Genomic DNA, 23,189 nt, shown 5'->3' with positions numbered 1-23,189 from the left:
TATGGCATAAATTTAAATAACATGAAATGAACAGTATAGAAGTGACAAATAATAAAATAAGTTGGTCAAAACATTATTTTAGAAATATAATGACATCCAAGATATTGAGATAGCAAATGTGTAAGTGCATATATTCAAGTTCTCGGACAGGGAAAATTGTCATATTATAAACCTAAGGAATAAGAATGATATTAAAAACAATAAGCCATATACATCTGACAAATCCTGTCACTGGCCCACATAGTATGCCTTCAATGAGTAACGTGATACATTGCAAAATTTTAACCATGCAGTTTTATTAAGAATATTCACTTGCTTGTTGTTATTGAAGCTTCTTATTTCCAGAAATCAGTTTGTCATCTCATGTACTGCATGTGGCTTTTTTTAAGCATAAGTGTTATTTAATCTAGCAAAAAGCTGATTACACTGATATTGCTCCAAATGCCTTCTATTCCATGTTTTTGTATTGGACAGTAAAAAGTACAGTCAAGAAGCCAGATTATTAATCTTGGTGGCATAGTAACTAATGATCTATGAAACTGTTTATAACAATCAAAATAATAAAATTAAAAAAATATATATTTTGGAACAGCAACAAGAAGGGTATCGAAGTTTGGATAGTCCATCTTCCTCATATCTTGTCTCACAGGAGCATGAAGTTTTTCAATTCTTCTTGACAAAGGATATTGGTGTTTTTTTGAAAGACAAATTTTGCTCTGAGATGGACATATTTAACATACCATACGAAATAGCAAATCCAATCAGACAGCCCCAAAGTGATGGAGGCATTTCAGCTGGCAAGTTGTTGTCAACCATATAATGCACACAATGTGGGCTGTCGACCATCTCCAACAGCCATCATGAGCTGACATCGATGAAATAAACCAATTGTATAAATATGATTCTTTGAAGGATTTAAGTCAAGGTCTTGCAAACTGGCAACCATGTGATGTATGACACTAAGGTCCATGGATCTGTACACAGCCTCATCGGAAAGTCATTGTAAGGTTATTGCTGGTTCACACCAAAAAAGCAAGCTCCACCACGTTCCTTTTTATTTCCATTAATATTCTGTCCATTAATCCACATCACCTGAGACATTTTAACAGTTGTTTGGGAGAATGGATTTGAAAGGGTGTGGAGGACGGACACCACTGCAATGCTATTTATGGGATATGGAGATTTCAGGTTCTCTAAGAGAACAAAAAAGTAAGATATGTCACAAAAGAAGAGACTCAAGAATTCAGATTTCTTTGAAGGTGGGGGAGGGTCCCCACATTTTGCTCAGCATAGCAGCTATTGGTAGGTGTTTCCTAATATTAACTCATAGTTAAGCAGGTGAAACTTGAGGGTTAGATAATTAAAAAATAGCAACCAGATAAATGAGAATGCTCAATAATGAAAAAAAATCATAACTGACCTCATCAGCAGTCCTTTTTGTCTTCTGTAGAGTTGATGCTGAAAATTTTTGCATTGCAACTCCTGCATCAAACCGAAGTGTATAATTCCAGGGTGCCAAATGGATGGCTCTTAGTAAAGTTTTCTTGCAGTCTTGCCATTGTTCAGCCTCATAATAAGTACGGGCTAAATATAGGAGAATTTGTGTATCTGTGTCATGGTAGAACTTCCGCAAGCAGTTTTGATACTGCAAAAAAGCATGTCAACTTGAATGCATAAGAGAGTCACCTGAAAAGAAAAGAAAACTTGAGTAATATACTTACCATTTTCACAGCCAAGGCAAAATGACCTTGAGCAAAATAAACATGTGCCAGATTTACCCAGACATCTGGCATCTGAACAAAGACACTTCCAGATGCTGCTTCTTGCACCTATACTTCAAACACCATGCTTATGTAAACAACTTACTACCAGATGAGGATGTAAACTGATAAGTAGCCTTTACTGACCTGTGTAAATATATCCTTTGCAACATCAAAATGACCTTTTTCAGCCAACACAATACCAGCGCCATTGGCAGCATATAAGTTTCCAGGATGCAGCATCAAAACCTGAACATGGAAGATTAAATGATCGCATACAGTTGAAGTATGATTTTGCATCAGGCATGTAAGCAATATATGATACAAGAACCAAAGATTGCAAAAAGTGAAAAGGAACTTCTGACAATAGAACAAATATGGAAGGCAGATTCTCATGAACATATCTATAATTTTCAATTCATAACCAATCTAAGTTTTCCCAATTCACGGAACAACTTAAGGATCTTCCTTTGCAAAAAATTAAAGAAGAAAAAAGGGAGATGGATATTATCCTGGGGTGGACCAACATGCAGTAGACAACAGAAAAGGAGTGAGAAAAGTTCAGGAAAGACGGAATTTCCAGTAAGCCATGAAAAAGGTAACGAAACTATGAAAACATGATAAAGAGAACATGGTAAGACTCCAATATAAGTCTTCACCTACCGTTAGCACATGGCTAATATGAATGGTAGCTTTATCATCAAATAGTAATTCTCTAGGTCTATCTAATGTGTTTTCCTTACTATGTTATTTGGGAACTATGATAGCATGGGGCAGATTGAAACATGCTAGTGCCACTCCACTTCCCTAACTTGAACTTGATTAGATCAGGCTTCAGAAAATCTTAAACATTATGCCTTTAGGCTGGTTGAAAATATCGAACTGTAATGAGATGCACTCTTTGAGAAGCCCATTATCTGATCAAAGTATAGCTTGTTGACTGCCCTATGACAACAAGTTGTCCGGCAAATAAGAACCCCTTGGTTCTTCAGAGGCATAAACATAACTAGAAGGAAAAAAAAAGAGCAAAAATTAAAGAAGTTGACATGTCAAAGATCTCTCACACATAAGGTAATGAGCACCTAGATGACAGGTAGTCAATGTTTTTCTTTCCAAAGCAGTCTTCATGTCGAACAAAATTGAACAAACAGTCCTTGATAATTCGCTTCAGAAAAGTAGTATAACATTTGGTGGCATAGGAAATAAGCACAAATTGATAATAATACTAAAAGCAAGTAAATGTTGAAAATGTTGAAGACACGTTTGGTATTGTATGATAAAGATAGTGCATGTAGAAACACTCTCTTAGAATTCTCTAAACTAGGTAAAGCTTCTAGTACAAGAAGAGAGTCAATGGTTGGACCAGGTCATGAAATGTAAATCCAGCAGTGTAGCAGGTGACACTTTCAAGAACCACTTAAGTACGATAGAAGACAGAATTCTAATTCTAGAAAGAGCTTCAACTTCAGCCTTCATAAAATCAAAAACAGAAAAGTTACTGATCTTAGACAATATAAAATAACTATGTGTGTAATACATGGTCCAAAACCGGAAGCCAGAGAAAGCTCTCCTACTTAAGGATCGCAAGAAATGCTGTTGTTTCTCTTGCTATGAAGATAAAAAAAATTGTCCAATAATAGGAAGAAAATAGCCATTACAAAACACACATTCATACAAATAAAAGCGCATTTAGCATCTATCACAACCACCTAATGTGGAAAGACATCCAAAAAGCCGGCCAGTGCTGTCAACATTGTGTGCCTATATGCAGGCTCAATGTAGATCTAGGGATACAAAAAGTATAGTTTTCATAAGACAGATCATTTAACTGGCAGTTCATGATGGGCAAAGGATTATGCTTGGCATATCAGGATACGATGATATGCAATTAATTGCAAGCAAACTAGCAAATTTTAAAACCATGCAGTAAGCTAAAAGAGATAACACAATAGAAAATACTAAAATGACTCATTGCTACCAAAGGACATAAACTGTATTAGAAATAAGAGAAAACAGCACATACTTTGGTGTAAAGTTCCTTCGCCTTCTCGAGATGTGTAGCTTCTAATTTTGGACCTCTTTTCTCAGAACGTAAAGCTGCAAAATAGTTCCAATTTGCCTACAGGATCAAAAAAGGAGAATCACTAGATTTGTGAGGAATATACAAAGGAGAGATTAATCACAAGCAAATTTCAAAAAACCCATGCTATCACAAGGACATGAATTAAGGCTCTGACAAATGCCCACAAAATAGCGATTTTAGGTTTATGTAGATGTATCCACAGATCACTGCATAGAAAACCTTAGAAAGCAAGGCAAGGGAAACATTAAGTGTCATGAGAATGACACGCACCAGGGAAAGAAGGGAATAAGAATCTTTCCCATCAGTTGCATCTTTAGCAGCACGGAAGGTATCTTTAGCTTTAACCCAGTCATCATTCAAAAGTTCCAGAGTACCAAGCATAGACAAAGCATTGGGGTACTTGTCGTCCACTTTGAGAGCATCGCCAATCTATAAAAAGGATCAGTTTTGTGGCATAACCTAATAAACCAAGTAATCAATCATCAAATATAAATAGATACCAATTGGATGCCTAATTGAATATCATTCCGCGATTTGGCCATGGCAGCAAGCCTCAGATAAGCATCAACATAGTCTGGATACTGTACGGAAAACAGAATATATCAGGATGTCAAATAAAATCATTCAGAAGCCATATATAAAATCATAAGTCAACATAAGCAGTAATCGTACCTAATTAATTTGGTTTCAACTATAACCACTGGTTCCTATACTTAAAGTTCTACCCAAATACGTAAATGTTAACCATGCAAGCCAAAGAAGAAATAGCTACAAAGACTTTCATAGAAACCATATCAGCTTCAAAATAGAGGTTAACATTTGCTCCATTGTGTGCGTCAGGAGAATGACTACTGATAGACTTCCTAAGGCATCATGGTAGATATTCACTTGTTTCAAGTAATATATATAAATAGAAACACTAGAATTTCAAGAATGTTTTGATAAATTTATAAATGAATAAATTTTTCATATAATAATGAGAACAAACACTTGCACATTGTCCAGATTTCCAATGGGAGATCTCCCAGGACGTTAGTAACAACTGTAAGCATCATGAGCAGTTTAAAAAAAGGTATGAGAAAAGTAAAGTTCAAATATAAATCTGAAAAAAAAAATGATACTAATGGAGGTTTTGTGACTTCATTTGGAAATAAGATGCTGGAAGGAAAAGGTATACCCAAACAAGTGAAATAGGGACACTGACATCCTTCTGTTATTTATTACTTACAGAGTAACAGTAATCCCTTTAAAAAAATCAAATATAATGTATGACCAAATGGCATGTTTTCTAAGAGAAGCAGCTCAGAACACAGTTGGAGAGGACCAAAAAGAAGAAACTGAAAGGTCCAAAAAACTTGAAATCATGAAATAGGAAAACCATAAACAGAATTTGGTTGAGACATGCCAAGGTTCAGAAGAAAATCAGCAGATAGTGATGCAGACATGAGATATGGTAACTTCATTTAACCCAAAATATTGTTATTTTCCTTTTTTCTTCAGCCATAATGGATGCATAAGACATTAGTGTCATGATTGAAATACCATAACTGAAAAGAGGCTGAGATAATGCATGCACACAACACCATCATATGTGGAGATGATAAGTAGGCAAAGTAGAAGCATGTCCGAGCCATTGTGAACGAAATAACTAATATTGAAGAAGATGCTCAGATTAAAGAAAAAAATGTGGATTCTCTAACTTGCTGCAGTACAGGCCCACCTAAAAAAGATATTCCCCACACATGCAATCCAGGTTAGAACTGCCAAAAGATTATGCCCTTCTTCACATTCATAATGCAATGCACGTTGTGAGCATGCATTTTAAACACATACTCCGTAGCAACTAATAAATAAAAGTTAAAAAAGAAAAGAAAAGGCCGAACATGTTACAGGCTTCATCTTCCAGCAGCAACATACACATGCATGCACACAAGCAAACAAGCACATGAATGAATACGTTATAAATTACACAAAGCATACATCCTTTAACAACATCACTCAATCATACATGTGAAATACCTTCTAGAGTTCAACTTATTTTCATATTTAATAAATACAGAGAAATGCAATAACTTGACAATAAGCCCAGATATGGTAATCACTTAGTTCATGCACAAAAGGACTAAATCTCAAAATCTGTCACTAGAAAGTAAGAACAGTTGCACATATTGAAAAAACAAGCCACAATGGATAAAGAAGAAAGCAGGAGAACAACAACATAAAGTTCATATAACATGCAGAGGCAACAAATGAAGAAAAGAGATGGTCATATTAATATTCATGGGCTCTTAAAAGTAAATACTTAGACAAGACTGACTCTGTGGAAAGCAAATGATTGGATCTGAAAAGAGAGCATACCAAAATTTTAAACAAAATATTGCACTCCATATCTGCACTATGTGCCCCTTATATAGACATGCAGCACCCAATTGATTATCGTGTAAACTACAACAAAGTCAGTTTAGTCATCCATCACCGTGAGCAAACCGTGCCGTATGCCCTTTATATAAAAAAAGAACATATAAAATACCATAAGATTAACAACTGGTTTTTATTAGCATTTCACTTGACAACTTGTGCATACTTGCCAGCATGCAAAGTTTGCAGACTCGGTACCGGAAGCTGTGCCGGTTACCGGCCGGTATCGTACCATACCATACCGAACCATACCGACAATAAAAAATAAAAAAAAATCCCACCCAATGGCAAAAAAAAAAAAAAAGTAAAAAAACCAAGCAGAACCAGACCGAACTGATACCATACCGGACCAAACCGCCCGGTATCATGTGGTTCGGGCCGATACCGTACCGAACCAACCAGTTCAGGCTATTTTTCAAAAAAACCAGCTTGAATCGGACCGGTTCCCCGCCGGTGCAGTACGGTATAGGGTGTAACGACCGGTTCGGACTGGTATAGAATACTATGCTAGCATGCAACCTCGAGTGTATGCAAATGTGAACATAATTATACGCAAAAAGGCAAGAGATGAGCACATGTGCACACAGGCACATGCGCGCGCGCGCATGCATGCATGCAAAGAGAAAGAAAGAGAGAGAGGAAGAGGGAGAGTGGATGATACCTTGAACAAGATCAGGTGGTACAAAATGCTTGCTTTTCCGGTTTCTTGTAACTGCTCGAGTAATCTGGCCAGATTATATAGTGTAGTGACGTTATCCCAAGGCAAATCTAAAGATGTACCCTCTGCCTCAAGCTGCTGGAACAAGCTGAAATCCCTGTACTGCACAGAATAGGCACTACAATCAACCTTGGAACTGCCTATTCTCCCATCCAAAACTGAAAGCCAGATGCCTTCACCCAATGCCTCCTTAAAAGTTTGTTCAGCCAACTGAAAAATCAGATAAAAGATACAGCTATGCATTAGCTCTAAGCCTACACTATAAGTTGTTGTTTGCATGAGTTTATCCCTTTACATAAAAAAATTCATAAACCAGCTAACTCTTAAGCACAACTACAAATAATTGGCTTTTTCTGCAAATTATACAAGTTATACTATAGCTTGCTTTTACAAACCTGAAAGTCTCCCTTTTCAAAGTAGAGAACCCCGATATTGTTGAGCAATTGAATCGGTACTTCTTCACCTCTTTTACTGAGAAGATTGCGAGCCTGTCATATAACAATGTTTTAAAACCAGTCTCAAGAAAATAAAGCATGAAAGTAAGGAACTAAACATGCAAATCAGTGTGAAAAATCAATATAGCTCCACCAAAATTGAAATTAGTGGGTTGATTGTCTGAAAGAGCACAATGTATAGAAAATTTTAGTAAAACTAATCATGAGAATCAACATGCAACATAAACAAGCCATGATCAAGTAATCCAAAAATTACACATGATTCCAAGGAATACATAAAGTTCACGCAATACGTATATTCAACATTGTTCATTATTAGCTGGAAGGTACGACAGGAACCAACCTGCATCCTACCAACATCAGGTCAGCTATGCAGCAGAACTCTAATGCAAAGGCTTTCAGAAGAAAAAAGGTAATGACCTGTTACCAAGTTGACGTCAACAATCCCATGGATTGTGCCAAAGAAGGATTAAAGCACCATGTACCACACTTGTTGCAGTCCTGCATTGGCACAGTACAATATAATACATGCTATATCAAACATGCTCTAGGGTTCACAACAAGTATCGGCGAATAGTACCGAACCAGCTGCTTGAGGGCATACCGTTTTTATTAAATCCCTCCTCAAAGCCCTCCAGCTCTCCCGACACTCTCGAAGGTCAAAGCCTCACCTGCCGTCTCCCCTTCCCACCTCCTCAAGCCTCTTTCCTCTGAAGAACGCTGTCTAACAGCATTTCATCCACGTCCAACATTGAAGATAACATCCCAACCAGGTGAGCTCTCTCTCTCTCTCTCTCTCTCTCTTCCCCCAATTGGATCCAGACTATCAGATGGCTCGAAGCCCTTGAAGCCCTTGTGAAGCCCTCGTCTCCCTCTCCTGCCTCCTCTAGTCTCTAGCATCTGACAATATTGTCCAACAGCATCTCGTCCATGTCATCTCGTCCATGTCAGATAATGATGATAACATCCCAACTAATTGAGTCCTCTCTCTCCATCCCTACCATCGGATGCGAAGGGCCCTACCTCTCTCCCTCCCACTCCTTCTCCCTCACCCCCCCCCTCTGGTTCCGATACATCGCTGTTCAATACAGTACGTACCAATATCATACCAAACCAGTTGTTGGCCGGTACGACTCCTGATACCACCGGTTCAGCAAACCTTGGTTCACAATCAAAAAAATTAATCTTTCTTGCACTATGCTGACAGATGTACAACAAATTAGTATGTATATAACCCAAGGCTCATACTATATAAAAAGATCATCATTATCTATGCCCCATAAACTTTTTCCAGTTTCCATAACCAAATCTAAAACCTTCAAGATGAGAATTTTCTCGTCCCTTTTTCACACCTTGCACCCACCATTCCTAAAGCTCCACCAAATCAACTCCCTAATCTCTAAATGAAAAATCCCTTTTATAACCTCTCCCACAATCGGGCCCTTGCCCCTGCATGCACGCTACTTCTAAGCTCCAACCACCAGTTTTGCGCCACCCCCCCCCCCCTCCCCCCACATAAGCCTCACCCTCACACAACACCACCTTTAACACTTCAACTAAAGACTGCACAATCGCTTACCTCTAAGCACCAATGGCCCAAACCCAGTAGGACAAATTTGTGCAAGTTTAGCATCAAGAACTCAATCCTCAAGACTTGGCATACCTTAAGCATACACAGAAACCTTCTCACTCCTGTTTTGTAATAATGATCAGCTTCAAGCTCCCAATTCCAATACATGGCCATCCTAAAGCAAAGTTACCATTCTTTTATTCTTTTGATATGCCCCTTGTTCTAACATAGTGGCACAAACCTTGGTTTGGACTTAAACTCAATATGTACCTAGTCCAAACACAGCTAAGAGTTGGGCAATGTATGAGTCTTAACATGCCCAATCCCAACCCATAGATCCAATGGGTCATACAAATTTTCACTATTCTGGACCCACACCTAAACCTGAATGATGGATGGATAGTGCACTAGTAAAACTAGACTCTAAATTCCAAAGGGACTAAGTTCTGCATTGATAGAGATAAGGACTCAACCCAATGACTTGATAACACTCCATATTATAAAATAATACTAGTTAATGCTAGCTAATCTATCCCAGGAATACTATTTCCTAGACTAAAATATAAGTGTGTTCACTTCGCAATTTCGCATGTACATAAATTCCTTTCTTTGTGAGTTTTTGTTGATACTTACTTACAAGGATAGTCCTTTATAGAAAGGATAATATCAACAGGCTGTGCACTAGAAAAGAAGAAAAAAAGCCAATCTTGTTGCCAAAGAAGCTTGTCATACATTTTCTTGAGCAAATTTTGAAATATGCCATAATTATGGTCAATACACTCCAGATGCAGCAATTTGACAAAAGACACAATACTTTCCTTAATAATGCAACTCCAATTTAGATTTGGTAAAATGTTATCAAATACATACCATGTGCATTAAAATGGTATTTATAATTAGCACTAGATTTTAGCATGTGCGATGCACTAGCGGTACTGGTCAAATATTGAAAAAATAGGGGATCCAAGGATGCTATCATAAGTCCCAAATAAGCTTGAAGGTTCATGACATATACTATAACAACATTTGCTATTTTCTGGTTTCTTGCATTTGGTACCTTTGTAGATGTGACTCACTAGAATACAATTTTGTTTGATGCATGTGACCACTTCTTAGGAGAAAGCTTCAACTTTTTTCTAATTCAGTTTATTCGTGAAAAAAAAATTTGGTTATACTCCAAGGATAAGTCTAAGTTGTGAAGATTATGTTGGAAAAGTGGTTGCTTTTGCATTAAAATAAAGCATCAGTCTCCCTGCATCAAAGGTTTCTTTTTTTTTTTTTTTTGGTAAAAAATCAAAGGTTTAGTTTGCTTTGACATTTTCAGGGTTGAAGCTGCTCATACACAAAGGACTTGGCAAAACCTAAAGAGCAATATATATTTTGAATAGAATTAATTGTTTGGCCTACTGGGTCCCAAATATTCCCCTTCTTTAGCAGTTACCAGATTATCCGTTTCTTCCTTATTCATCTCTTAATTATTTTCTTGTTTTTCAGCAACTACATTGCCACACTAAACCATCAAGGATCATCTGGCATTAAGGTCAAAGGATCAAGAAAAATAGACTAACATAAGAAAATAGTTGCAACTTCCAAGATTGTGCTTCCACAAGTTTTTTTTTTGAAGAAGATTCTGCTTCAAAAAGTTATAAAATTAGGGTTGTTAACTATCTGGAAAACAATCTTTACAACATGATGATACCTTTATGTATTTAGGCCATCTCAAGGCTATGTTAGAATAGTGTTAGATCATTTATGCCAAGAAATTTAAACTAGTTCAAATTAGATCAGGAATCCAGCTTTATATATGTTTCTTAACAACCTTTTTTTGAAAAGAACAAAAGATTAAGGGGCGAGGTCATCCACCAAAATAATTTAAAAAAGAACTATTTTTCTTTTTAGTAATCATTTGGTGCTTTGCTAGTGAATTTTGGTTCATCCCCTAATTTTCCCTCTCTCTCAACCAATCAACTTGCTATGCTAATGTACCAAGCAATGAGTAATAAAACTAGAATGAGATATGAAATTTCTGAATTAATTTAATGGCCAATAAACAAGAAAATTCAGTATGTAATGCTTAAATTAAGACTGTATTGACAAAGACCATGCAAGAACAATAATTAGCTGAATAGAACATACTAGTAGTTACCGTATTATCAACATGCGTAATGGGTTGCCTTGAATCCTTATTTGTTAAACTTGTCAAAAAGTACATTTATGATAAGGCCATATATCATTCAAGGATGATTAAGTATCACTTAGGGGTAATTTGATTGCCTATGTCGTGTTGTGACGATTGGCTCTCCAAAGTTGAACTACAGGAGAGAGGGTATGGGAGTCAAAGAGAGGGGAATGTGCATTGAGACAAGGAGAAGCAAGGGTTGGTGGCGGATACAAGGGAGGGGCTGATGGTGAGTGACCCTCCAAAGAAGATTAAGGAAAGAGAGGCAGAAAGGATAAGACCAAAGAAAGGGACAAAAAGGTGGGTGTTGGGAACAACAGACCAATAGATGTGTGGTGGAGACAAGGGAGGCACCAAAGGTAGGTGCCTATCCATAGACAAGAAGAGGGAGAAAGAGAGAGGATGTGAGTGATGGTTGCCTAGATAAGGGAGGACAAGCAGAAGATAGCTTTCCACAGACGAGGGGGGGGAGATGACAATAAGAGTGAGGAGAAGGTGAGGGAAAGACACAGGGTGAAAGAGATGAAGGAGGGTAGGCAATCGCCTCGGCCATCAAGGAAGTGAAAACTGGCCTTAACCAGGAGGGAAAAGATAAGAGTGAAAGATGGATAGATTCAGTTAAATCTATCAAAATCTAGCTAAATATAGTTATTGCTAAAGAGAGGGAATGAAAGAAAAAGGAAGAGGAGAGTGGAGGGAGGGCCATCCCTTTATAAAAGGATGAGAGAGAATTTCATAAAGAATCATTAAAGGTGATCAAGCATCCAGAGAGGGCAACCAAGCACCCCCTGCTCTCAGTTGTGATGGGACATTCAAAGAGAGGAACAGGTGATATAACAATAAAAGGGGTTCAACCAAGTCCCAAAACCACTTACAACTAATGGTTGCAAGCGGACTCTTAGAAGTCAGATGCATATAAATAGTGACCTCTAGGTAGCTAAACACCTGCAACAAGGCCCACAAACAACTCAAAGCATGTTCTTTTAGCTACAAGCATCAAAAGATTAGAACAATTTATAAAATTCAATTAAGACATGAGAACAGTCAAAACCACCATTAAGACATAACATAGCACCATAACTATTGAATCAACTGTAAATGTTGGACAAAGAATGAAAAGTACCAAACATGTCTAAACATTCCAATAATATAATGCACGTGCAAACCTATATTTTATCACTCACATTGTTAAAGCAATGCAAGAATTATAGGAGATTAAAAAATCAGAATAGAAACATTCATACAGTTTTGAAGGCATCCAAGGCAGCCCCTGCATCAGATGATATTTGCAATTCCCCAAGCTCCACAAATGCCTGCATCAAGTTTTAACTAACAAAATGACCCTCAAAGGTTTAAAAAAAAAACATTTACTATGAGCAAAATGAATGATAAAGGTGTTGAAAAGAAGCAAGAACAGTTAAACAGCTTAAAGAAATGGTGAACCTCATCTTTCGAGAGCGTTCAACACATACAAACACAAAATAAATATATATAAAATATAAGTTTATAAATTAATTAATTAATTAACAATGTGCACCTAATATGTATGTATTCTAATATCCAAAGCATGAAATTCCGTACTGGCCGGAACACCCTGTACTGAGCCGGATCGGCGGGGAACTGGGATGGTTCGGCCGAGAAAAACGGTACACCGGAGGAGGGAGAGGGAAAGAGAGGAAATGAGAGGAAGAAAGAGAGGGGAGGGAGACACGGCATGACACCGTCGGAGGCCAGCAGTGGCCCACTGAGGCCATCGAAAGACCGTAGAGGCCTCCACAGCTTGGTGTCGCCCGATAAAGCACTTAATTGAACAAGAAAGAGAGAGAGGGGGAGCGACAAACCAAAGGGAGGCACAGCCAGCAGAGGGGCTACCGGAGTTTGCCAGGTGGCCACCAACTGCCCTTGTTCACACGTCGGCTTTTTTTTTAAATGAAGATAAATAGCTAAGCCGGCAATGTATCATTGTTTTGATATTTTTTTAAAAAAAACTAAGAAACAGTTAAGCCAGCAAACCCATTGTCGACTCCACTGTAATCAGGATTTTTTTTAAAAAAAACTGTGAAACAGGGATGATCGCCCCTATTTCATGCTCGCAGCGTCGGAGGCCGCGATTGCACCATCCGAAGGCCATAGAGGCCAATCGAAGGCCCTCCAACGGCCTCTCCAACAGTTTTCCCTTCTTTTTTTTCTTTTCCTCCCCCCTCTCTCTATCTCTCTCTCTCGGCCGAGTGGTGGATGAAGCAAAGGCCTTCGCAGCCCTTCGAGCGCACCAACGGTCCACCTGTGGCCACCACCGGCATCTCCTCCAGCCACTACCTTCCCCCTTTCTCCTTACCCCTCTCCTCTTTCTTTCTTTTCCTCCTCCTGGTTCACCTCTTCTCCTCTACGTCAGTCGTGCCGATCCAATCCAATATGGATCCGTACCAATTTGTACCGCCAATCGATCGGCACGAGCTCCAACACCGCACCCATAAACCTTGATCCAAAGCTTACACAAGTATGTCACAATGCATAAAAAGAACCAGGCTAAGTAACTCCTAATTTCAGATATTACTTAGCTTACATACTAAATAACTCAATTATAATTACCAGTTAATATACGTTGATGCGGTATCCACTGCAATGCTGATAATCAAAATTTTGATGTTGAGACTATAGCATGATATTTAATCATGAAGAATAATTTATATGAGCAAGGTTCACCTTACCGCCCTGAACCATCTGGTTCAGGGCATACCAAGCTATATTGGATGTAGACCGACATGGTTCTTCGCCTCCATTCAAGATACCAATGAGGGCAGAGGAGAGGGAGAATCAAAGAGAGGAAGAGAGAGAGAGAAGGAGAGGAAGCAAGGGAGAGAGAGAGGGAGGGAGAAGACCAATGAAGGAATGCAACAGGGCGAAGGAACGGCTTCATCCTCTAGTTTGTTTTGTTTGAAACAAGAATCCCAAAGGGGGCCCCCCTTTTTATTTTGAAAAAATTAAGTGAAGTCAGCAAGGAGGTTGCCGACTTCACTTAATTTTCAATCTTTTTTTTATTTTGACAAAATTAAATATAATCAGCAAGAGGATTGTCAGCTTCACTTAATTTTTTCAAAATAAAAAAAGGGGCCCCCTCCAAGACCCTATTTCGTACCCCTATTTCAAAAGAAACAAGGAAATGGAGGGTGGAGCTTTTCCTCCACCCCTCCACCAGCCTTCTCCCTCCCTTCCCTTCTCTCTCTCGCTTTTCCTCTCCCATCTCCCTCTACCCCGCCCTCCCCTAGCTCTACTATGTTAGTAAGGGCTTGACACAAAAAGGCATAATACCATACCATGTCGTTGGGCAATTAGTATAGGCCCCGATACCAGCACAGCGGTCCTTAGTATATAGTCTGAAGATGGTAGTGCTAAACTTTTGCAAGAGGCAATGCTTTTTCACAAGCATTTCTAAAATTGAAGTGAATTTTCACGAAGATGTTCCTCCATTTCGATCTCTATTCGTTCCACCTACGAAAGTGGTTTCTTTCTTTTAAAATAAAATTAATTGCAGGACAAATTTTGAAGCCAAATTAAATGGTGATGGAAAATTTTTCTCATCAAAAGTCAAACAAAATGTAAATGTAAACTACAAATCTATGCACTACATTAAAGGAGAGTCCAAAGCTCTCATAGGCCGCCAAATGTTAGGTATTAGCTATACCACATGTCACACGTATTCTTTTTTTCTTCAAACTCGAGCGAAACAGGCTATATTGGCCTTCTCTTACCGTACGCATCTCCCATCCATCCCCCTATCCCTCCAGATAGCTTCCCCACTCCCCCACCCTTCTTTATCTCTTCGTACACATCCCTCCCCCCCAGTGGCATGAACGCCTCCAGCTGGTGCTCTAGGAGATGCTAGCCTCGCCACATTAGCCCAAACCCCCTTCTACCGACAATGGTCTAGAAGATCTATGCGATGCTCCCCTTGCCTCTTTGGCCTTCTTGCTCACTGCCCTCCTCTGCGAAGCCATCTCCATCCACTTGATCACCACCGTTCTCAGCCTCAACTGGCACAGTAGAGAGCATCAAGATAAAACACCACCAAACTTGATAAATTTCAATAATTTCTTCTATTTCAGTGTTTATTGTCTACAAAAGGAGAGAGAATGCGATAGAGAAAATGAAAAGATCGAGAAAAGATTAATAGAGAGAGGAATGCACTACGGAGACCGAGCTACAAAGAAAAAGAAAACATCCCACAACCCGCTAGCAGAATGGATTTGCCCGATTGTTAGGAGAATAAAAAATACTAAAATAATAAAATTCCCCCAAAAAAATATCAATCTTCAAATATTATGGAGGGCTGACACCCGATCAAGCCATGGAAGGATATATGCAGCACTAAACCGAATTTATGGTCAAAGAAAAGGACAAGCCTTGAAGTAAATGGAAGTGAGATCACAAATTGGGGCTCCAAGTCTTACGCTAGACTTCTAGAATGGAATATTTTCCTTCTTTGATGAAAAAGAATGGAATACTTTTCACTAGCATAAAGGAGAAGTCAATTAACAAAAGGCGGCAATATTCTGTCATCCTCAACAAGTGGGCATATAACTAAAATGAGTGCGATATCACATGGTTTAAGGGTTTTTTCTTTTTTTCTGAGATATAGTTTGAAGTTTAAACAATAAATTATGATGTGCTGGCCAGTCAAAATACAGTGGCATTGGAATGAGAGAATCTTATCACCTTCATACATGATTTGCCGAACTATCTCCAATCGGACGGTTCAAGGCATTCCAAGCCGTACTGACCACAAACTGGAAGGTTTGACCTTTCGAATCGGAACACCAGATGAAAGCGAGAGAAAGAGAGGGAAGAGAGAGAGAGGAGGAGAGGGAAAGAGGAGATGTCGCCGGAGGGCAGACGGAGACCTCCGTGGCTCCATGTCATCCGATAGGACGTTTAATCGAAAGAGATAGAGAGAAGCAAGGATACCAGAGGGAGACAGCCAATGGAGAGGCCACCAAAGAGCGCTGGATAGCCATCGTAGTCACTGAGCGACCAGAAAGGCACAGACAGAGTCGGGCCACAGAACAAGAGCAATCGTCCCTATTCATCATATTTTTTTTAAAAAAATAATGGATGAATAGTAAAGCCAGCAATAGGTTTGCCTACTTCACTGTTTCAGAATTTTTTTAAAAAATCAAAGAAATAGTGAAGCCGACACACCCATTACCGACATCATGAGTTAAGCCGGCACACCCATTATCGACACAGTGAGTTAAGCCGGCACACCTATTATCGATTTCATTGTGGTCGAAATTTTTTAAAAACAAAATCCCATGAAACAAGGGCGATCACCCTTGTTTCATGCCCACAAAGCCGCGAGCTGCGATTTCATCATCCGACGGTCACGGAGGCCAATTGGAGGCCCTCTGACAGCCTCTCCGTCGGTTTCCCCTTCTTTTATTTTTCTCCCCCTTCTCTCTATCTCTCTCTCTCTCGATCGTGATTTGGCCGAAGTGGAGGCCTTGGCAACCCTCCAAGCATGCCCGTGGTCCACCTGTGGCTACCGTTGATGTCTCCTCTGGCCAGCCTCTCCCTTCCTTCCCCTTTCTCCCTCCACCTCCCCTCTTTCTCTCTTTTCCTCCTCCCCAGTTCCTTTGCTTCTGTGTCGATTCACGCCAAATCCATTCCAACTCGTACTACCGACCAACCGACAGGGGTTCCAGTTCTGGTTCCTTGGACCTTGCTTTCATACACACTAAAGCAGTCTTAATTTCACATGACATGATATAAATGTATATGCTCATATACATATATAAATATGTGTGTGTATAGTGTATGCATACCTATTCTTTCTACTCTAGCTTCGCTACATTCCTCTTCGCGCTTCCCATTTAATGAATGGCCGGCTCTCACTTGAATGTGACGAAGGGAAGAAGAGGAGGGTACCTTCGAGTCAAATCGACACATGAAGATGAAGAGGACCGTAGAGGGGAGGATCGTGTATCGCTCAAATGTGATGAAGGGAAGAAAAGGGAAAGCATCGAGCTGGAGAGGGAAACGCCACCGAGCCAGCCCACATGGCGGGGAGGAGGAAAATGGCGAGGGAGGTGGGAATAGATGAAGGTGGAGCAGGAACGGAGGAAGGCAGCCTTGAGGGAGTCATGGGATTGGCGGAAGGAGCAGACGAGGAGGGTAGCATCATGAAATATAGTGACTGGTGGTATTTTTCTGGGCTTTTCTTGCTGATTTTTCGATGGCTTTTCTTTGCTAATGGCAGAGCTATGCTTTGCCATCATTTGCTCCCACCTCCAACCACACAATTTCAGCAAAGGAGTCCCAAGTGTTTGCTCTTTCCCACCCTTTCTTTCTTTTCATTATTTATTGTCGAGAATGGGGTTCTCTTTGATGACTTCTTGGATTCTTGATGAATTCTGTCAAGAATCGCAGTCTCTTGAGTTGTGGTTTTCTAGCTTTGTTTTTTATATGATGTGAAGTTCTTTTTTATTTGGATTTGTTTGGGCCTTTGAATTTGTATAGTTTAACCATGTGTTTTTTGTTAGTGGTTAGCAAAACAAACGTGATATTTGGGTGATCCAAAGAGATAAGACACATTACTTTAGGGTAGAAAAGTCTGTATAACATGGAAGTGATAAAGAAGAAGAGACTAAACTTTCCCTAGGAAGAATGTGAAAACCTTGCAAAGATAAAGAAGTGAACACATATCATAATGATCAAAGATAAAGTAACCAAGAATTGCATTGCAGATTTGTGTTAAAATACTTTACTAATTGAATGTATCCTTAATTTTTCTAAAGAAAAAGCTAAGCAAGACTTTCAGAGCTATCCAAAACATGAGAGAAGCATCCTAGATATATGAACTTACTAGATACCATCTACAACTAGATATAATATTAGCTTTTTCATGATCATCTCAAACAAACTTATCAGTATTTTGTAGAATACTGATATGTTTCTTTTCTTCTCTCTCTCTCTCTCTCACACACAGTTTGCTGCAGTGGATTACTAGATTTGTGGAAGTCCATTTTTTTCTTGGTCAATGGTTTGTTAAACAGATATATTTGATAAAGAGAAGTTGTAGTTTATCTATATATCTTTAATAAATCAATATGTTGTTTCAGTGCTTTGCAGGAGATGAGTTCATGGTTAATGATCTCATGGATAGATTTAAACCAACAATCCTAAGTGTGCTGAATTATTTTATTTAACTTATAGGGAACAAAATTGTTCATCACAATAGGAAAAATTTGCTAAGGAATTTCTTCTATACTTTGTTTTGGATTATCATTGTGAATTTATTGCATTTATTCATATCGATGCTCATATAAATGCTAAACAGGTGTTTATTTAAATATCAAAATGATGTAGTTTCCATAGTTTAGAACTATACACGAAGAAAAAAACAACTTTTGTATCTATATACCATCTACATCCAGATATAACAACAATTTTTTCATTGAATGACCATTTCAAACAAACTAGATATCATATAAATATCATCTACATCTAAATAAAAGTGTTAATTATAATTATATTTTTGCAAGAAAAAATATCTTTTATATCTAGATATCATCTACAACTAGATATAATAACAACTTATTATGGAATGACCATTTTCAAATAAATTTATCGGCAGCTTATGCATCATATAATGTTCGATACAACTATAAATTTTGCTTATTCTTAACTTCTTACTGATTTTTTTATTATTTAATTAAATTCTGCCTGCGTAGCATGGGTTACTTGCTTGTGGTAATTAATGTGAAAGAAATCCAAACAAAACCAGAAATAAAACAAGCAGATTTGACTGATTAGTAGGAACTTAGAATTTTTCTCATAAATACCAACTGGCACGGTGCATCTAAAAGAGTTAGTGCCCTCAATGGAGAAGAAATCTATCACTTCATAACAGAAAGGGTAAAAAAGAGCCTAAGAATAAAAAAAACTAAGATTGTGTTTGGTGCATCGTCAAGCAATCTTGGAAGATAATGTGGATTGCCTTCAGAATAGATTGCCATAATCAAATTGCCAGTAATATTGATTACCGTATTTGGTACACACAGGTAATGTTGCAGTAAAATTATTGAAAATCTTAATTGACATGTTTGGTATAACAATCAAATTACCGGTAATGTGAAATCAAATTTTCAAAATACCCCCAATAATTTTATCCTAGTGCTCTTCTTTTTTCCTGGTGAGAAGTAACGAGAGTGATGTGGGTGTGGTGGTGGCGCAGAGAAGTGGCGGACCGAAGGGTGTAGGGAATCACAGACACTGGGGGGGTGGCGAGAGGACGAGCGCGTGTGGAGCCGTGGGGGTGGTGGGGACAGGCATGGAGAAGCCACGGGGGGGGGTGGGGGACAAGGACGGAGAAGCCGCAGACAGGCAAAGGGAGATGGAGGAGCCGCAAGCCTAGGACGCACGCGAAGGGGGGTGGGGGGAGGAAAAGGGTTGGGCAATGGGTTTTGTGTGATTTTTTTGAGGGATAAGTTTGTTCAAAATTTTTATTGCGACATTGCCAAAGAAGTGGTAATCTAGATAGCCATCCCTCTACAATGGCAATCTAGATCGCCTCCCATAAGACAATCGAGATTGCCAAGATTGCCACCCAAAAAGCGTACCAAATGTAGTAATCTAAATTATCACATTAAATTGCTAGCAATCTATTCTTTGGTAATTTGGATAGCCACCTCTCCCCATGACAATCCAAATCGCCTCCCATGAGACAATCTAGATTGCCAAAACAATCTGGATTGCCACCCAAAAAACATACCAAACGCAATAATCTAGATTACCACATTAAATTGCTAGCAATCTGGATAGATTGCTAGCTACCAAACACAACCTAAGTGTCTGAAACATGTCATAGATGCTGACAGATTTAAAACGATGCCTCAAATTCCGAACTAATCATAAGGGAAAAAAAATGATTATATGGCCTGATAAACTACGAGTCAAAATCGTCTCCAGTGCAGGACTAAACTAGAGAGATCTGGTTTCCAAATCACCAAATCTTCATATATTGCAGAGCCGCCATGATTGAGCGGGGCCTACGCAATACATGCCCTATGTTGTCCCAATTCCACTCAATACCAGCTACTTCATAATACACACAGGATTGGTGAGTAAGAACTGGACCTTTCCGGTTCCATCCTGAATTGGAGAGGATCCAAATTCAAACCTACAGTGTCACACAAAATACTACCAAATCCAAATGCTGTGCACCAAACAATTGATGTTTCCACAACTCATTTGGTATTTGGTTAGTATTACCTTCATTATTCCTTCCCCTTTTAGCTCACCAACACCCCATAATAAATAAAGAATAAAACAAGAAAAATATTAAGCATGGACATGATTAAATCACTAACCACAAGATAACTACTGACACTAATCAATAAGCAGAAGTTTCAAATACAAAGAAAGACCAAATAATGGCTGACTGACATACTACAGAAAGCACAAAATAGATGCATTGTGTATGCTTGCATGGCAATCAAAGAACTCCGCAAGATAAACTATTTCTTAGAGGCATTGAGCATCATTGGCACTGTTAGCGCAACCTCCCTTTCATCATACCTTATGTAATTGATGTGACGTTTGTTATTTTCTTCTTAATTTAATTTTTACAATTAGGCTTCTAATGTTTGCGAGAAACATTTCGATCATTTTTGATTAGTTGTAAATAGGTGCTGTAGAGTCCATGTTAAAATGCATGAACTTTGGTAATCTAAGTTAACTTGATCTTTGAGCAGAATTTACTAATAATATCTCTCAATATTTTTATTCCCAAAGCTCGGTTCGGAAACCTACTCTAAAGTTGAGGTCTTCAGCAAGCATGTAAATTTGATGCATCAAATTGCACCATCAACTATTCTGCCAGAGCGCTCAGTATACTGTTTTCACTTTAGTGACAAAGAACTGACCCCTATTCGAATAGCTATAAGTGGTCTAGCAAGCAGTGGTGATTATAAAATTGGCCTAAATCATGATAAAAATTGCAATCAACCAAAACAGAACACACAAAAGAGAACATGGATTACCTCAGCATCTTTTGGGTCGATTCGTGTAGCTTTCCGAAAGGTTTCTATGGCCTTATCATGCTGACCAAGCTGAGCATAAATATGTCCAACAGCCTTTAAGAAATAAATAATAAATCAATCACATAAGTAGCCAAACTGTCAATTTCAAACAAAGATCATAAAAATAGGAAGCTATGTATCGTTCATCTGTAACTTCACCCACCTTTAGACTTTCACAATTTTCAGGCTGAACCTCCAAGACCTTTTCAAAGCTTGAAAGAGAACTTCTGAAATCCCCTAACTTCAGTTGGACTTGTCCGAGTCCTACTCCATGGTATAGCAGCAGCAACAAACATCATAATCCATTGATAAGATAACATAAATATCAAGGTGAAGATGCAGGATTAACAGATGCTGTGAAAGGTGTGCACATGACATCAACAGTAAACATGACCGCACTTAACTTGCTTAAAGTTTTGTGCCCATAATGCAGAAGCCTTTTGAGGCATTAATCATGAAAGTAAGGTCCCCAAAGAATACCCTCAATATACAAAGTTGTTGTAGGAACATTGTATTCTTAAGCTGCTCCTGATGATCTTCATATTTAAGGAATATGGATGCAACCAACATTATTAAGCCCACTTCTATATCCCCAAACTTTTGCAACATATATATATGCATGTATGTATGTATATATATATCTATATATATATATATATACATGTATGTATGTATGTATGTATATATCTACATATATATATACATACATACATACATACATACATACATGTATCTATCTATCTATCTATATATATATATATATATAACTCCCAAAAATGTGAGAGAAGAGAGACTCAAAAGATATGATCAAGGATTCAAGTCCCGGCGAGACGTCCCGCGAGATATCGGAATAGGATACTATCCCATGTGTCGAGACCGAACCGTCCCACCAGCATCCCGGTATCCCGATTGGAACATCTCGGAACATCTCCTATCCCAAATGTCGGGACGGGAAGGGACGACAGCACGTCCCGTTCCATGGGAGTATCGGGATAGCTCCATCCCACAGGATTTAAAACCTTAGATATGATAATATAAGAATTACAAAGATGTCATAGCATAATTAATTTAGATCCACATACAATAAAAACTTCTTGAAGAAACTATTAGAATAGACCAAAACCCTTTGAAACCAACAAAACCTAACCAATAAGTGGAAACTTTGAAACAACTTTAAAACAAAGGCATGGTAGTGAATAATCCAATGTAAGGGGATCAAAATAGAAGTGACTCCATTATAAGGTAAAAGTTATAAGATGGTCATACTGAAATGAGGAACAAGCACCACATGTTTGAGGCTAAACTGTAATTCTATAGGGAAGTATCCATTCTCTCAAGTATGAAAGATTCAGCTTTGTTCTTTTAGTATGGCAAACTAATAAATCTATAACACTTTATTGCCAAGCTAGTTTTATATGATGGTCATCACACCAATGGCCAAGCAAGATATGATCAAACAGTTTACGGGTACAATAGCACCGTTAAGACATAGCAAGGATCAAACATGCTCATTCTAAAAACAATTCCAAGTAACATAGTCAAAGCATAATGCTTGCAACCCACCGGAACCATATCCTCGACTATGCATAATTAGCCCCCTTGACATTGATCATATACTTGCAATTACTCATCCTTAGCTAGGAACACTAAATTTATCTAGAAGAATATAAATTCCTACTTCAATATCTGCAACATGATGTTGTTTTACTTATCATGTGGCAAGATGCTTTAAGGACACAGTTTAAACAAATTGCCAAGGTATGCATGTTTGCTACCCTTGACCCATGGCGTGCATCTTAATTAACAAAATCATTAAAGATGGACAAGAACAGAACCAGCACGATAAACTACAGCATGTAGCCTTTGACCCTTCTGTTAGTAAGTATGTCCACCAACAGTTTGAGAACAAAAAAGTTGTCAGTAGCGCTTG

At 38.5% G+C, this 23,189-nt stretch overlaps 1 protein-coding gene across 2 annotated transcripts in view; it reads right to left on the bottom strand.

Moving 5' to 3' along the window:
• Window positions 1-23,189, bottom strand: part of LOC105035129 (protein CTR9 homolog) — a 59,001-nt gene that overhangs the window by 22,829 nt on the left and 12,983 nt on the right. For both annotated transcript variants that reach the window (XM_073245417.1, XM_073245418.1), the window contains exons 10-20: window positions 21,423-21,523; window positions 21,221-21,313; window positions 12,428-12,496; window positions 7,375-7,467; window positions 6,923-7,189; window positions 4,344-4,424; window positions 4,114-4,272; window positions 3,784-3,879; window positions 1,908-2,009; window positions 1,722-1,829; window positions 1,421-1,645 (exon numbers count right to left, since the gene is read on the bottom strand). In XM_073245417.1, the coding sequence (XP_073101518.1) occupies window positions 1,421-1,645; window positions 1,722-1,829; window positions 1,908-2,009; window positions 3,784-3,879; window positions 4,114-4,272; window positions 4,344-4,424; window positions 6,923-7,189; window positions 7,375-7,467; window positions 12,428-12,496; window positions 21,221-21,313; window positions 21,423-21,523 (1,394 nt within the window). The remainder of the gene's footprint in view (window positions 1-1,420; window positions 1,646-1,721; window positions 1,830-1,907; window positions 2,010-3,783; window positions 3,880-4,113; window positions 4,273-4,343; window positions 4,425-6,922; window positions 7,190-7,374; window positions 7,468-12,427; window positions 12,497-21,220; window positions 21,314-21,422; window positions 21,524-23,189) is intronic.

The sequence above is a fragment of the Elaeis guineensis genome, chromosome 11 (assembly GCF_000442705.2).
Source record: "Elaeis guineensis isolate ETL-2024a chromosome 11, EG11, whole genome shotgun sequence".
NCBI classification, from domain to species: domain Eukaryota; kingdom Viridiplantae; phylum Streptophyta; class Magnoliopsida; order Arecales; family Arecaceae; genus Elaeis; species Elaeis guineensis.
Note: the sequence above shows the minus strand (reverse complement) of the source record. Positions and strands in the feature narration are given on the sequence as shown.